The sequence below is a fragment of the Agelaius tricolor genome, unplaced genomic scaffold, assembly GCF_023055355.1.
Source record: "Agelaius tricolor isolate 1412-34295 unplaced genomic scaffold, bAgeTri1.0.p SCAF_6, whole genome shotgun sequence".
In the NCBI taxonomy this organism is placed as follows: Eukaryota; Metazoa; Chordata; class Aves; order Passeriformes; family Icteridae; genus Agelaius; species Agelaius tricolor.
This window is the reverse complement of record NW_027269266.1, coordinates 44,345,129-44,362,923: the sequence shown is the minus strand read 5'-3', so window position 1 is coordinate 44,362,923 and position 17,795 is coordinate 44,345,129. Positions and strand designations below refer to the sequence as shown.

The window sequence follows — 17,795 nt, the reverse complement described above, 5'->3', positions numbered from 1 at the left end:
TTTGACTAGAAAAGGGGCTTTAGATAAGAAAGCTGCCTTCTATAAAAACTCTTCCAGATGCTTTGGTATTTTGTGCCACGTGGAGGATTTATGAGACTCAGAGTAACAATGGCAAGCAACCAATTTTATTTTTTTTTATGAAGGTGACATAACATGTTTGCATTTACCATTACATAAACTTTTTTTTTAACACCTACATATTTTAGATAAGAGGTGTGAGGTGACTCAGGAGCTCCTGCTGATAGGTCTGTTTATATTGCTTTCATGTCACAAGCCTGTGCAAGGCAGCATACATAAAAAGAAGGATAGATACTCCTTTATAATGCAATTTGGAGAATCACATACCTCAGGCAAAAACATGAGCTGTATCCAAGTAACTGCAGCCTGCATGGGCTGCTCACTTCTGTGGCTCCTTCTCACTTCACCCTACTATTATCAGGCTGTATTAGGCTCTAGGACAAGGCTTTGTTATTTTAACTGCAGATGATCTATAGCTAGTGAAGGGGCAAAGTGGGCTCATTCTGTTACTGAGAACATTCATCTTGAGTTTAAAACATTATGTGTAGTTTCTTAACTGGAGGAAAACAAACCAAAAAAAAGAGTGTACTTGAATACAAATAAGAAATACCAAATAGGAACTACTAAATTGCCATGGATGTAAGTCACAACTGCCTCAAAGAACCTGGAAGAACTTGGTTTTATCCATTTAGGAACATCTTTTGAAAGATGTTTTAACATCTTTTACATGCAGACAGTCTGTCTGGTTTCCTGCTCGTCTGCACCTTTTATAATTTTTTCCTGTACATTACCAGTATGTTGTGTTTCTTATGTGGCCCAAGATTATATAGTACCTTATGTAAAATGTATTTGTTATTAATAATATGGCAAGTGGTGAACAGTCTCTAGTGACTGCTAAAGACATAGTAGTTCACTTACACAACTGCTTTCTGAGCCAGCATTCATCCCCAAAGAAAAACAGCTGGCAAATGCTATTCTCCAGTCTAAATTCTTGCCTTGCATAATTGAAGAAGGAAACTGTGCAGCCAAAGCATTGTCATCTGCCTGGAAGTGGTCACTAGTGATAGAATTAGAGAAAGACTTCTGCAGGAACAAAGACAACAGCTGAAAAAAAATGCAGTTCTCATGTCATAAATGGAGCAAATATGATTAAAGCCTCAACAGAGCTCTAACTAGTGTCTTACTACAAAGCTTCAGCCTAATCTTAGCCTATTCAGCATGTACTTGGCTTTGAAGTACATTTACATACAAGTTTCAGTGAATCAACTCATGTCCTCAAGCTCTGCTGCATTTGCAAAGTTTACCTCTTTTCTGGTAAAGCTAATTTAAGTGAGGCCTACATAGGTTCTGTTTCCCTTACCTAAAGTAATAAAAGAAGTGATCTGGCCTCTGCTAACTTTTAATGCATTCAATCATTTTTTGCAGTTGTTTAAACACATACATAATTGCAAGTTTCATTTTTGTTGTAAAGGATCAGTCAGATCTGGGACAGTGAATTGGGCCAAGCTTTGCAGAGACCAGGCTCAGACAGATAGTTAAATTTGGGGGGAAAATAATTTGATGACATTTTAGAGATTATTTCAGCATTTCAAGCACTACTGTTTTTCACAGTATTTCTCCTTTCACTTCTCAGTGCCTCTCTAAGATGCACAAGTACCTGCCACATTGCACTACAGCTAAGGGACATGTGTGGACAGACCTCCAGACCACTGAACTTATTAGCCAGGAGAGTTTTTCCTCCTTTGTTTCCCATTTCCAGCTACCTTCCAGTTGTTTCCTGTTTTTTGCTCTGAATTCCTACATAAAAGGAATTATAATTTAGGCAGACTCTGAACCAGGTTCACCCTTAAAACCAGTTTCTTTCCACTTCATGCTTAACATTAGCCACACAAAGTTCTGTTTAGTTCCACTTTCAGAAGTATTTAAAATACCTCCCTCCTACAGCATTTCTCATGAGTACAGTTCAGCAAGGCAGAGTTCTTACTGGGCCTAAAAACTCAGAGGAGGAGTCTGAAGAGAAAAAAAAACATGAAACAATTTCCAAAATTTAAGAGCTGACATATGCTTCACCCAGCTCTTTGGCACATGGCAAAATCCATATACACACACATTTTTCACAGCAGCAAAGTCAGTAACCACAGGTGATATTAGGCAGTATGTTAAGCTCAGTGTCATTTTTTGCCACTTTTTGGTAGGCCTGGGCTTTTAAATTCTCCACCGTGCATTTCTTCAGATATGAGAGATCAACTGAGTTCCCTTCTCCAGTATTTTCCATCTATTTCATAGAGTGTGCAAGTGATGTTATTTCCCATAGTTTTTAAGACAAGATGACAGCTGTACATCTGCCTTCCCTTCAAATAACTGTTCTTCCTCCAGTCTAAGCATTCATGCTTGATTATGCTCACCTGATCCAGAAAGCAGTGCCACAGTATTGGTGATTTGGATTCAGACCAAAAAAGAAGATTTTGTAGGCATTCTCTGCTACTATTAGGGCAAACAGTAGTTGTGCTTTCATCAATATTAGTCAATAAATTCAGGGGTGGAAGAAAAAAAAACCACATTACTTGATCAGTTGATTTTGAAGTATTATTACAAGAGGAACAACGTATGATCCAACAATTTTGACTCAAGAGAGCTAGAGTTCCAAATTCCATCCCAACTGAGACTGAGGCACCTGTGTACAGATGTTATGCACAGATGATGTCAATTTGCAGGGAATAAGGTAATTTGAGTAAGGGTCACTATTTAACTGACACAAGTGATCAATTTGCCTATTTTTTATGAATCCAAACACTGCTTCTGATGTTTGTTAAAGAATGGGGTCAAGACCAGAAACATCACAGAAGTAAAGCTCTGTGTCTGTTTTTTTAAGTCAGTCCCTTCTCTAATATAGCATGAAAGACTCGAAACACCAGGAAGAAATTTTTCATACATCTTTAATCATAATACAATAATGTAGTGTTTCTCCCTTTGATGAATAATCTCCATGTTGCCCTTTTTAATGAAAACCAAATACCTGCAAGAAAGTGAAACTGCAGTGCATAAAAAAGCATGATGTAAATTTATCTTTCAGTGTCTTTGCCCAACTACTTGTACACAGTCAGAAAAACCTTAACAAATGTTAGGGAATTGCCACCATTCTCTAGACAGAACCTTTGTCTAACTCACATCTAAACCTTACCCAAGGCAGTCAGTTTCCTCCTTCTGGAAAACCCATTTACCAAATCCTTCTCAGACAGGTACAGTGACAGCTGCAGTAGAAGTTCTGAAGTTTTAAAACAGCTCCCTATGGCAGAGAACTGGGTGTGCAGCAATTAATTTACACAGCATCTTGATTTTGACCAGATGTCACAATCCACAGAAACTACAAGTTACTTTGAAGCTAAATCTACACCAAAATTTTAGTTGTACTTGAAATTCTTACTGATGTAAGAGAGGTCTGTGACCTCCTGAGGACTTCAATCAATCCACAAGAAGCAGCACCCCACAGGGAATAAAAAGTCACTCTAGAGGATCCTTTTGTCCTAAATTTTCAAAAAGCAGCATCCATAATCAGTTTAAATGGAAGACAAATTTCAAAAATACTGCCAGTGAATTACCAATATCAAAACCAGATGCCTGCAAGTGTCTTCTGGTGGAATTAATTTATTAAAATAATACAGCTTTCTGAGCAGATGGAACTTTAACAGGCTGGATGTATTTTATTTTCAAGCAGCATAGGAAAAATCAAATACATTACTTGTATGTTCAATTATCAAGCAGTAGTTCCTATGTTTAAAAACTGCATTCACACCTTCACTTTTACAATTAAATACTGCCACATTAGTTTCTCTGCTTAGTAATAATTTGTATGGAAATCGGAAGCTTGTTTAGGCAAAATATTATATTTAATTACAAAGGTGCTTAAAACAGAAGTACAAAGTCAAACAAGTGCAATGTACCAGAACACTGACCTAAAAATTCTAATTAAATTGTGACATTTGAGGAAACTGGTGTGAGATGTGTACAGGAATTAAGGTCATGACATGAAAATCACTGATGAAAGATGCTGAACACTTCAGTCATATGAAATATAAGGTCAGCAACACTTAAGTCTTGTGGGGTTTGGGGGACTTACATCTCATTTCTATGCTCAACAGGCAGTTCCTCAAATGCTGGCACATACAAAAAGCTGAGGTTGATGCCTGTGATGAGAGAAAGTTGAGAGGTTTGCTATTGTGTTACCTGTAAGTCAGTGTATGCTGCATGCTGACCGCCAGAAATACCTCTGCAACACCAAATCAGGACAGAGCTGTAACAATACCTTCACAGCTGACTGATTGGAGGCACTATCACCAATTCACTCAGGACCCTTTGTTTCTTACAGTGCAGAAATAGATGTCAGGGCTTTTGAAATGGAAGTCGACTGCCTAAATCTTTCTGAATAATTAATAATGCCTGCGCCGGAAATATTAAAGCAGAGGAGAGGAAAATAACTTGCATTTGCATTGGATTTAACTAACGAGGTTACAAGCATTAAGTTAAGAAGAAAACTACATGAGCTTAGATGAACCTCAGTGGTTGCATGCCTTCCTACAGCCCAGAAGTAAGCCTAAGCAAATGTTGGAGAGCAAACGTAGATGTTAATGAAGACAACTAATTATGAAGATCGCTTCATCTCCACCCACTCATTAAGTCTTAATCACTCTTTAAATCTGAGTTTAAATCTGAGTCCAACTTGCTAGCAGGGTGTCAGTTCTTAAAAAGATTGAAAAACTTTTTATTCTGTCATTTGTAAGGAAAGGAAAATATTCTTAATCAGGTTGTATGTTTGGTTCCACAACAGAGACAGCTGGGACAGTGAGAAAAAGGCTGCAAAGAAGGATCTATCTGGTCTTCATGCCCATAAGAAAATTTGTGATGTATCACAACAGAATCACTGTACAAAGCAATAAGCAGCCAATGAGGGCACTCCTTCTGTCTTTCCTCAGATTAATCCACCAGAAAACAAACAAACAAACAAAGGTCTGCTTTCTAATACTCCTAGGCCAGTGAGGGAACCTGTGGGAAAAAGGGGAATGCAGAGAGCTAATAAATTTGCCATATAAATTTGGAGCATTTGAGAACTCAATAGAGAAAACTCAGGTGAGGAGGTAACAAAGACAAGGGTATTGAAAAGGGATCCTTGAAGGTCCTGCTTCTACAACTTGTACACGTAAATAGCAACCACTTGCCTGGCTTCTAGAACTCACCATTGTGAGCTCCTAAGCCTAAATCTACCTAGGTATGCTTTAAGTTGCTGGAGTTAGTTTTATAGGTGATTAAATCCTTTATGCACCTTTCTTCAGTCTTCATTAGAACATGGACTGTGACCACTTAAATCCCAGAGTGCAGACAATATGTTAGTCATTTCACAAAAGTGTTTCTTTTCTTATCTTCATGCTGGTTCAGAAAGCTCTAGACACACCATGAATAAACAGCTCTAGTCTTAATTCACTGCATATAAATAATATCTAGTCTTTAAAGAGATATAAATGTCTATTACAGAGTTGTGGAATAAAACAGAAGAGAGTATCAGAAGTTTGAGGAAAGATACAAAGACACACAGATACCAGGAGCAATAGCTGCAGTTTGATAGATCCATCTTACTTGTGTGTCAGAAGCAAAAAATTAGTAGAGCTTTAGGGGCCTTTTTTTGCCCTTCTCGAATCAAACTACTCAAACTGGCTGCTTGTCTTTAGGTTTTCCACAGTCATTCTATCTAGTCTGTCCCAGAAAAAAAATTAAAGAAGGCTTTAAATCAGATCCCATCTTTTCAAATCACTGAAGCAAAAAAACTGACAACCAAGTTGCTGGACAGTGACAGTGTGATGCAAGTGTGGCTTTTCTATTAACTTTACAAATGCACAGAAGGAATTAAAACATAATTTCCTAAAAACATTCGAGCCTTCTTGTTTATCTGTCGTGCAGCTGTTGCATTTTATTTGAGGAATAGGAAATATAACCATGACCACAAATCTTGGCCCCAGAAAAGAACATGGCAAAATGCTGACAGATACTGATGAGGCAATAAACTAAGGGCCATTTGGTACAGAAAAGTTGGAACACTGGATAATGTAATGAAGAAAATGTTAAGAGCAACATGTAGGGATGTCAGAAGGCATCTAGAGGCACACACATTGCAAGAAAAAAGGAAATAATTTCCCTTGGAATCCAGAATTGTGGGAAGTGCAATACACTTGCATACAGAAACCACCACATACATGTTACATAGGAAATACAGCATTATGCCACATCTTTTCAAATAAACTATTGTATTTCTTCACACAAGGATACTAACTGAGCTGTTCTAGTTACTTTCAATTCTAGTGTTCCTTTCTTTATGAAAAAAGCAATTATCCAAACAACACATTCCCTGAGTCGACACAGAAAATCCACATTGCTGATTTTCATTTGGAAGAGTCCTCATAACTTTACTGGGGGGAAAAAAACCAAAAAACGCACAGAGTTTGCTACTGTGCTAGTTTTGGGTGGGTTTAGTAGGTCATATTCACATGTATGCAACTACATTAATGTTGTAATTACATCCTAACTTACAAAATTGTCTATGATCCAATCCCAGTTTGGGAGAAATGCTTTGTAATTCTTTCCCTGAAGAGATCTCTCCTGGAACTGGAATCCCATTCACATCCCAGGGGAAAAACTCAGCCAAAACATAGGCAAAGGTATGAAGGCCTACTGCATAACATGAAAAAAACTACTGATTTTGCAACTGTCACACAGATTTGGAGACACAAAGAGAGCTAGAGATAGATTCATTCAAACAACTCTACATGGATACAGGGGATAGAGGAAAAGAAAACTCTTGTCAGCCACAGTCTTACTCTGCACCTTGTTGATTTTAATTTGCAGGTAAAAGTGTGAAAGTTCCACTCTTTAAGGGTTGCAGAGATTCTCTCAAATCCAACCTAAAAGACAAATTATTATTTATATTCTGCTTATTTCTAACAAGAATTCACAAACATTTGGCTATCTGGATTGAAAAATAGAACTACTTTACATAAATATCTTCAACATCCAAGAAAATGTACAAATCTAAAGTCAAACACATTTGGCTTGCAACAAGCCCCGTTTGCTAATGTCTTTATAAAGGCTCAGTTTTAAAGAGAAGTAGTCATTTTAAATATAACCAATACACTGCAAATGCCATCCCATTGTATGGTGACACTCACCATTCTTCTGTACTTCTAGGGAAAGTGAATAATAACATTCCACATCTGCTTGCAAGCAACATATACCTTATTTTGGTCCTGGGTAGGTAATCTCCACTCCTACATTTTGGAGTGGTCTTTTTACAGCTCAGAGAAAGATTGCACCTGAAATAGTCAGCAGCATTCTGCCAAACCAGCATTTAGTCCCCAAGGCTTTGGGTTGAGTGTGTGAAAGTGGAAAACCACGATGACATTGCTGATTTTGCACTCGTGAAGGCTCCTCCCACAGACTGACCTGCAATACAAAACAAAGATCAATAGCAAAGTGTTATCTTTACTGAGCTGCTACAAAGAAATACTAAAAAAAAAAAAAAATTCAATCAGTTGTCCAATTTGGGATTTGGCACAGAGTCGGTGCCAGAAATTAGATTCTAAGAACTTGAACACAGCAGCTCAGCAGAAATGGCCTATAGTGTCCTTTGCCTGGGAAGGCTTGGTAGACTTTGGGCTGAAAGGCACTCCTGGCCAGAGTGCACCACAGCAAAAAAGGAAAGGCAGACTCCAACAGAATAAAAGAGAAAGTTAAACAATTTTTGGCACAGCTATTGCCAAACAACTATCAGACCCCTTAATGGATGAACTCCCATTAACTCACACTGCAAGATGACAATGTGATGATGTGCCCCTGTTCAAGTGCAACAACTGCTTTTCCAGAAAGTTACAGACTGCTGCAAAATCTGCAGAAACTGACACAAGGACTTTTTTTGATCTCAACCAGCTTTGGATGGTTTCAGTCGAAGTGACATCAAAGTTGAGAATAACTCAATGCAGATGGTGGTCAAAGTATTTAGCAGATTACATGGAATCTCTTACCTGAACATCTCTCTTCCCATATTCACCTCCAGGCCACACTGGAAAAGGAATATACACTAATTTCTTTATGTAGCTGCTTCTCTTTCTGCTAGTACACGATATATGGGGCCTCGATCAGCAGCTGTACCCTTCAAAATGTTGCTCTGATTTGTGCATGTTATAAAGTACACTTGGACTAAAACAAAATACAACTGAGAAATAGGATGCCTTTCAAAAAAGATCCAGCATGGATGTAAAGTGATTTTAAATAGATTTCTTACCTACAGCTTTTCCTGTTTGTACCACGTTCCGGCTGGTAGAAACCATCACATTTCCAAGCTTCTTTCCACGCTCACTGTTTTGCACTGAACTGAGCAAGAGAGATACTGAAGACTGTTAGTTGACTGACTTATTACTCCTCTCAGGTCTAAATAAACTAGTTAAAGTATGTACCATTACACACAGATTTACATAGCATACATATGTACAGTTCACATATATGGTCAAGCCCAACTCCTGCATTCATCTTATCCACAGAGATCAGTTAGGCAAGCTCCTCAGAGGATGAAAAGATGCTGCCAGCAGGACAGGAAATCAAAACACCCAATGGTTCATTCTTACACAGCACACTTTAAACCTTTCACAGACTCCATCAGGTTGGAAAAGACCTTTGAGATCATGGAGTCCAACCCAGGACTGAACACCACCCTGTCAACCAGACCTTGGCACTGAGTGCTACATCCAGTCCTTCCTTAAACACCCCCAGGGACAGTGACTCCACCACCTCCCTAGGCTGCCCATTCCAATTTTCAATCAATCTTTCCTAAATGTTTACCGAAATGCATTTATGATCAAAATTACAAAGTCATATTTTCAGTAGTTTTGGGAATTCTTAGCCCTAAAACATAACCTTTAAATAGAACAACAAGTGTAAGTGATCAGTCCTTTTTTTCTAGATAAAGCTTACTTTGTATCTTTGTCCAAGATTAAATTTTTGATGAAGGACAGTTTACACTCACGCTTTTGTTAAAGAAATGCAAGAAAGTGACAGACATGATCATCATTTGGAAAGAAAAGCACAAAAGCGATCAGTTCTACTGCACAAATACAATCACTTGAAAATAATTAATTTCACTTAGTTTGAAATTGTAACTTTCAAGTCCACAAAGTCCAAGGCTTTGCAAACCCATTAATGTGAAACTTAACAACACATCATGCCTATTCTTGCCCCATTTTCAAAATCTTCAGTGTAGACAGAAAAAGCAGAAAAAACCAGAATACACCAAAACCAAGTCTAGGCTCAGTTTGCAAAGGCAAGTAATTTTAATGAGGATCTGGTATCAAAGTCCCACCTACAGAATCAAGGCACTGTTGTAAAAATACTTATTATTAGAAACATACTATGAACTACTGGTCCTTTTACACTGATGTCACACTACCCAGAAGAGTTAGTAACTCCCCTTTCAAACAAGGGGACAAAAACAGGCAAATGTTAAAGACACCTCCAGAGCTTTCAAATTAAGACTTTGTAGAAAGATCATCCATTAATAAAAGAGAGAGAGACTGTTGTTTAATGGTCAGCAGAGCTAAGTGAGAAAAAAAAATCCATTTTGCTTGGTGCATAAACCCCAAGCTGAATTCTGACTTCAGTTAGAGCTGAGCAGCTATGGAAAAAACAAGCACCACTGAGTTGTAGACTTGAATTTTAAAGGCAGCAGTTGAGATCAACTTAAAATTCAGATGACTCTGGTACAAGAAGACTATGCAAAACTCATTTGAAACTTGTAAATTGAAGGAACTAAACCACATCTCACTATGCATACATAGTGAACTGAGTTTTAGAACAATGCTGAATTAAAAACCAGGTAATTAGAAAGGGAAAAAAAGCTGTTTTCGCCTAATAATGAGACCTAAAGTCAAATCACTGATGGAAGTTTTAACAGCTTTAGCTGACAAATTACAAGTAGATGTACAAAACCCTTATAATTGCAATACAAAAAGTCAAAGCTGTATTATGTGAAGTCCAACACAAAATAGCGCATTTGCCTTTTTAAAAAATTATTCTTTATTTCAGGCAAATGTTTCATCTTTAGATGTGGTGCTGTTTTGCAGCAGAACTTTTGAGTATAGTTTCGTGAAGATGGCGAATTTGAATCCTTATCTTGTTGAGTTCATTATAGCAACAGTTATGCAGTTATTGATATTTGACCAAACTTCTAAAAAATACGAGTCAAAGTACTATGTACTTACTGTGACAACCTTAATTTAACATCGGATACAGAGTACTGGCCCTGGAATGGATGGCTAGAAGAGGAGGAAAAACCCAAGAAAAAATGAATTTATTTTTCATGATGAATCTGTATCACACAATTATTAGCTGTATTCCCTTCTGTGACTTACCAAAAAAAAAAAAAGTTTAAAAAATATTTTGCAGGTATACTGCTCTATAGCAGTATACTTCATACTCTATAGCTCTATCACTTCACAGAAGTCTGGGTCGCAGTGATGTTCAATGACAGATTTCTTATGAGCTACCTGAAAGGTGCCTTCTATTTACAGATGAGATATTAACAACCTTTCCACACAAAGTCAAAAGCACCTCCTTCCAGCAGCACACAGCAAATAGAAAACATCCCTTAAGTAGACCAAAAGAGCTTTGTAGGTCTAAGGAAAAACTTTTTTCACACTACAGCAACTGAGAAAGTCAAAGCAAACAGAACTCCCTGCAGCAGGGTAATAACCCACAGTAAACAGAACACAGCCAACAGTGGTACCAAGCCTGGCATGGTCAAACCTCCCAATGAAAACACACCCAGAACAGGCAGCTCCCCTCTATCCCAGCAGTGACAGCCTTGGACACAGCTACTCCCTGCACACCTGGAAGCAATTAACACAAAGCAGAACCATCTGAGGACAATTCCTGAGGAATGACAAACTTTCTGTAGCTGGGGACAGCTGACAATCAACTTGAACAAGTTTCACTTCTCCTGACTCTGGATATGTTTTTCTTCATAAAACTACTGCCCAGAATTAGAGTAAATACTACAAAGTTTCCTTACCTAGAATTTACCTCTGCAAGAGCTGGATGCTTGTTGCTATTCCATACTCTATAGTTGTGGGTATTTTTCCAGGCTGTTACAAATCCTGTTCCAAAGTCTGACAAAATCTTTTCATTGTCTAATAAATTAAAATACAGAGAATTTGAAGAAATTCATTAGAAATTTAATAATTACAAGACAAATTACTATTTTTCTTGTAAGAAAAAAGGTCATTTTCCCAGCTCTTACCAAGTCCATAACAATTAAAACTCCAGTACTAAAACCTGGGTACTTAAAAATGGTTTATTTTTATTTTAAAGTGTCAAAAATATACAGTACCAGGATAAGAAGGGAAAAAAAACCCTAAAAATTACTTTTCTTATTTTTAATTCATTTATAAAGCCCCAAGAGCTCCACTGGGAAAAAAATCCAAATTGACTTTTTCTCTGGGGGATGACAGGAAAGGGAAAAGAATGGCCACATAGCAACCAAGAACAAACACTATTTGCACTGGTCTTGGTCAGATACATTGGGTTTTGCTGTACTGTTATTACTCATTCAAATTTAGTAACTCCCAAATCCATTCCAAAACTGCAGTAGGAAATACTGTGGAATGAACTTATCATAACAACAACCCCTTTAAAACACTGAAGAGTATAGGAAATAATTTAACAGCCAGCCAGTGAAGTAGTATGACATCCCAGAAAACCCTGATATTTCATATCAATCTGGTAATCCTCTTAAAATATTAATTTTGTCAGACCAAGAACTTGGCATCTTCCAGACTTCAAAATCAGGTTCTCAATCCCATCATTTCTCACATATACCACAAAACAAAATCTGAATTTAATTGGTGTAAATAGAAAAAAATCATTATGAGAATGAAGTTAACAGGGTGAGTGCAGGGGAAACTAAACATTTATATAAAAACACTAATTCTTTTATTTATATTCACAAAGAAGGTTGGAACAGAGAATTCCTTCTGAGGTAAAACAAAAAATTTTGAAACAGGAAACAAAAGCTTATAAAGCCTGTAGATGACACTTTTCACAGTATGTGAATCCCTAATTAAGACCATAGCAAGGAGGGAAAAGGCCTGGAACAGTCTAGCAAAACTGCCTGAAGACAGATGCTTAACTTCATGCCTCCTTGAATCCAAGTAGTTTCCCAAACTTAACTTCAGATTGCAACACAGTCTAGAAGACACTCAGATTTGTAAGTCTCATCACATACAGGTTGCAGGTATTTCTACTTTTGAGGAAAACTTAATTAAATCAGGGAGAAGAAGACATTCTAATAAGAAAGTGTAAGACTGTGAATTAAGGATTAATAACAAGATTGTCAAGAAATAACAAGGATAGCCAAAGACAAGTGAAAAAGCAGCCTAAAATGAAACTTTAGGCAGAGGGAGATCCACTGACAGTAAGAACAGAGCAAATGCTTGACATGTCCACCCTCATCTCCATCCCTAGACAAGGTATCTGTTCTACCTGGTTGCAGCACAGCAGCAAGCAGTGCATGAAGATAAGCACTGAACTGAGCCCTGATCCACTCATCTCCTCCTTCCCATCCAGTGCCATCAAGGAACACATCATCTCTGTTCTCAGTGACGTGCTTCACCAAGTAATCAGAAAATCTTAGGTCAGCAGTTGTTGGGTTCAGGATCTTACGCAGTTCTGGATCATGGATTTGCACATGAGCATCTTCTATCTGTTTGAAATAATTCCAAGGGTAAACATTTATCTAAATAAAACTGCTTATACAAACACTACTACATATTGCTACCTAAATCTTAACCCTCATTCCCCCAAAATACCAAGAAGAAACAAATGGCCAAAGAAACAATGAACTAACTGTTCTCAGAAAGTCAGATACTGCTCTGATTTATCCAGAATTCAATCATTTCCCTGGCACACAGTAAAAGCTGCTTATTTGACAGGATTTGGCAGAAAGTTTGGCAGGGGAAGTATGGTGCACTTGATGATCACCTCTGTTTATTAAGGTGATTACCTATATGGAACCATCTTAGGTTACCAGATGCTGATTATGTTGTTGTGTCTATTTGCAGTTGTGTCTGTTTGCTAGAAGTGACACAGTGGGTGTTTTAGATGCTGTGTATTTACCCTCCTGATTAAATCAGATGGAAGTCAAATCAGTACCTGCATGTGATTCTCATTTGCAAGCACTTATTTTTGAAGACCTCACTAAAAAGCCATGAAAAAACCCATGATATGAAAAATTAAATTATATCACCAACACAAAAAAAAAAATTTAACAAGTGCCTTAAAAATTCAAATTTCAGATACATATAAAAACATGGATAGTTGTTTTGCACAGCCTATCTAATTCTGTCCTCTCAAGTCATAGGAATTTAACAAACTTCTGCAGCTGAGAATTTATTTCATGTGGAAGGAATTCAGAATTCAGGCAAGCATGTGAAACTGTAAAGCTACAATTAAAACAGAATCTCAGCTCCCCCCAGCTCAGATGCAAAGATCCTTACTTCCACAATTGCATCGCTCAGGTGCTTCTGCTGACGGAACAGGATATTGGTGGCTCCCGCAACAAAGCCGCGGACGGTCACATCCGACAGGAGGTGATGCTGCTGCAGCGCCATGTACGGCAAACACAGGTACCCCTGGAGCAACAGAGACATTCACAGGAATAACATTTTTAAAAAGTGCCTGTGGATTCAAAAGTTTTCCTAATAAAAGCCAGCATATTTCACCCAGAATGAACCTTGGTTATTACAGTCTCAGCCACAATCATCTGTTGCTCTGTTACATGACATTTGTGAAGTGAATTGAATTTTTTAGGAGATTGTGTTGCCTTTCAGTCTCAGGATCCAAAGAAATCCAAAGCAAAGAATGAGAATTTAATGTCTTTGTAAGGCAACAGAATAAGCAGTATAAGAGCAATAATAAGCAACAAGAATGAGGCCTCAGGTCAGTTCAGAGATAAGAATTCATCTCTCCAGTAGTGCACATGATGTCTTCTGGTAGTTGTGAGGCACATAACGCAGGAAAGCTACAGACAGCTATCCACATTTTGTGGGTGGGGATTTCCAGACACCAGAGATAGCAATCAATTTTTGATAAGCATATGCAAGCCTACTTTAAGAAGGAGAGGACAGAAAGTAACACACTGTGCTTTTTAGCCACTTCAGGATTGTAAATTAATCTAGTATCCTACGCTCCAATTAAAAAAAAAAACCAAAACATTTTGAAAAAAGGCTTTGAGTTAGTCATTAAAGGATTATTGAGAGGCAGATGTAGGTAAATTCCTTTTTAAACATAAGATCAACATACTCCCGACATCTAATTCCAGCTGTTCAACTGCATAAAGCCCAAAACAAATTTATTCACTACAGCTAATGGCATGTTGGACAGAAACAAAGAGCACACACACTTTATCACCCAGTACGTGGTAATTGGAAACATATGGAAGAAAGGAGCATAACTACTCCCTTTTGTTGTGTGAGACACAGGGATGGCCTTAGAGATGACAAGCCCTTATCAGTAGAAAACAAACAGCCTGTGTCAAAGGAACAACAGTGCTTTGAAAGGAATCACAAACCTAAGATGGAAAGTTTTCAAAAAATACAGCTCAAGAAGCAGGAAAAGGAAGGTTTAATTACTGTATACTAAAGTAGCAAAGTCTGGGAAATCTATCACTATTTAAAGTATCAAATGTCAGTTTACAAATGCACATTTGTAAGTACAACAACTTTTATTTTCATGAACATGTTCCATTCTTTTTTAAAAGAGTGCAGATGAAATTACTATTAGATCTGACAGAACTGGTACTAAAGAAACAAGTACCACAAGCTCTTTTCCCTTATACTCAGGTGTACCTGGATAATGTATTATGCCACCTGGCAAAATCTCCTCCCATTCAAATTTGTCAGATTTATTAAGTCTTTCCATGGCATGGCATAAAACAACCCTGTGTTAAGAGCTCTAAATGAGATGTAAACTTTCCAGTAAGTGGTTAAAACTGTAACTTTGAATCAGATTTTTTTGCTAACTCAGACATGCAAAGCCCTTTCTGCTTTAATTACATTGGCTGAACTCAAGTGAAAAGTGCCTTTGTGGAACAGAAGGCAAACATGTAGAAACTGTCAGCTTCCTTAAAATTTTCCATTTGATGAGCACAGCAGCAAACAAAAGTTTGCACTTGGAGGTCCCCTTATCAATTATTTTATTCTTGCTTTCCATTTAGTATTTTCAAAGAACTAAACTAAATACAATTTACAGGTTATAGTTCACATTAGACAGATCATAAGGACAAACATCAAATGCAGATCTTTGTTGAAACAACATTTCTAATGGTGACATGAGGCAATACATTGAGGGCAATGACATTTGAGCTGCTCACTTGGGCCCACACAGTGTACTATTTCCAATGAAAGCTACAGGGAGAAACTTAAACACAATCAATCATAAAATATAATATTCTGTAAGGAAATGCAAATAAACCCCTGCAAAGGAAGAAAAAACACTTTGAACATCAGCAACTTGAGGAAATAAATCTGAATCTTCTATCTTCTACTATGGGCAAATGTTCATTTAAAAGTTTATTACATTAAAAACAAAACAATGAAATGTACTAAATAACTTCTTGTATCAATAGCAGTATCTTTAAAAGGGACACATTTTACCTGGTTTTTATGGGAAACTAGCCCTACTAACCAGCCCTACTTACCAGATCTATTGCTTGTTATCTGACTATGCCTATCAGAATCCTTAGAGATTCTGAAACACCTGGAGTTCAGTTAGATATCAGTGCAAGCTTAAAATTCAGCAGCTCAGCACCATGTACAGAGAAAGAGACAAACGGAAAGAGTTACCACAGACAGGAGGGTGAAATTTCATCTCATATATTTTTATGTGTGTATATATGTATTTATATACACATTTTGTGCATATATACACATATGCATTTAAAAATACATATACAGATACAAATGAAAAGAGGAAAACAGACTTAGGTGTCAGCAAAGGTAGAGCTTTCAGAATCTTTGTTTAGTTTAAGATATCTAAAGGCTTCTGAAGTACTCTGATCTTGCCCTATATAGGCTAGATCACCAATTCCTCAGAGTAAAAGAAAACTGTAGTTTCTGCTACATACAATTTATTAACCACAGTGGAGATGCAGGTTACCACCATGTAAAATTGAAAAAAAATTGCAAATGGTATTAAAGTAAAGGCATGAAAGTGGAATGCAAATATGCTTGCAAGGCCCTCTCAAGCCTTTCATCCTGACTAGGAGAGACCATACTAACATCTTTTGGAGAACCCTACTGTCCACCTGGAGCTCAGTAAGCAAAATTATTAGCCACTTCTGGAAAAAAAAAATGTCTTTCTGAGTTCCCAGGTACCACAAAGAACATGCTTACCTTTGTAAAAATAGCCAGTGGCATCCCATACTGGTCCTCTTCCAAGCCAGACACCAGTCCTTGAACAAGCACCGTGTGCCCTGTGTTTGCCTGGGGCTGCACAGTGATGGGAAGGCCTTCGGAGCTCGCGCCTTTGCTCCGAAGATTTCCCGCCTGTTCTGACGCTGGATTCTCACGTTCTTCTTCCTTCAAATGAGCCTCCTCCAAAATGCTGGGATCCAGGGTCTCCCAGTCACTTTCTGAGGAGGCTGGAGAAGCACGGGAAGGAACTTTCAAGCGCTGCACAGCTCCGTTGGAGGACTGAGCTCCATTGCAAGCCTTCTCGGCCTGGGAGAAAGGCACATCTGCTTTTTGACCTTCCAGTGAATTATCTCCTGCCATCTTCCCATCTCCTTTCCCTATTCCTAAGTTTGCATTCGAAGCATCAGCAGCAGACACAGAAACATAGTCATCTAACCGTGGTGGATTTTCCTGCAAGCCAGCATCTTCTGATATGCTCTTTCTTGGTCTGTAGTGTGAGCAGTCACTAAGACCATGTTCAATCATACCTGGGAAGAACAGCAAACACAAATATCAGCATCTCAATCAAAATTTTAGTGACTTTTGTGGAGGAAAAAAAATTGCTTTTGGGTACATAGAGGAAATAATGTAATTTAAAACACTACTTTGGGGAGGGAGGGGTGTTTTAAATAACCCAAACCCTACACTTTCTCTCCTAAAGAATCTGCCTTAACATTTTGCTTTAAGAAGACTGGTTAGAAGCTAAGGATTAGCAAGGTTAGGGGTTATGATTGCTTGTTTGTTTGTTTTTATGAGCATATGTGGAAGGAAAAGTTTATATTTTGGGGCTTTAAGCAACTAAACAGGAATGTGTTACTTATTCAGGAGCCCCATCTATGTTTCCCACAGGAAATACAGAAAATCCAGTGGCTCCAATGAAGCACAAGAAATAACCCATAAAATGCAATAGTAAGTGTTAGGAGGTGTGTGCATAGTACATGGACATGCACACAAGTCACCCATTTTTCAGGCAACATATCAAACTAATTTTATTATCACATGAGTTGATTTCCAAGTGACAGCACAACCTGTCTCAGTTATCACCAGAAAACATAGAAAAAGAAGTTCAAACTTCTTTTCTTACCAGGAAAGAGTGACAAGACAGTCATCAGAGCTCCCACCAATCTATTTACAGGAGAAATATAAAACAGCACCTAGTGGCAGGAGGGAGGACAATGGGAGGAAGAGAGAGTGCAAGAGAGGAAAGGAGAATTAGGGAGGGGAGAATGAGAAAAACAA

General features: G+C 37.9%; 1 protein-coding gene across 1 annotated transcript in view; it reads right to left on the bottom strand.

Moving 5' to 3' along the window:
• Nucleotides 1–2,936: 2,936 nt before the first annotated feature.
• Nucleotides 2,937–17,795, bottom strand: part of AVL9 (AVL9 cell migration associated) — a 41,505-nt gene continuing 26,646 nt past the window's right edge. The window contains exons 9-16 of the mRNA XM_071429618.1: nucleotides 17,641–17,710; nucleotides 16,497–17,044; nucleotides 13,602–13,736; nucleotides 12,589–12,808; nucleotides 11,120–11,237; nucleotides 10,311–10,364; nucleotides 8,342–8,430; nucleotides 2,937–7,503 (exon numbers count right to left, since the gene is read on the bottom strand). Of these exons, the coding sequence (XP_071285719.1) occupies nucleotides 7,409–7,503; nucleotides 8,342–8,430; nucleotides 10,311–10,364; nucleotides 11,120–11,237; nucleotides 12,589–12,808; nucleotides 13,602–13,736; nucleotides 16,497–17,044; nucleotides 17,641–17,710 (1,329 nt within the window). The 3' untranslated portion in view covers nucleotides 2,937–7,408. The remainder of the gene's footprint in view (nucleotides 7,504–8,341; nucleotides 8,431–10,310; nucleotides 10,365–11,119; nucleotides 11,238–12,588; nucleotides 12,809–13,601; nucleotides 13,737–16,496; nucleotides 17,045–17,640; nucleotides 17,711–17,795) is intronic.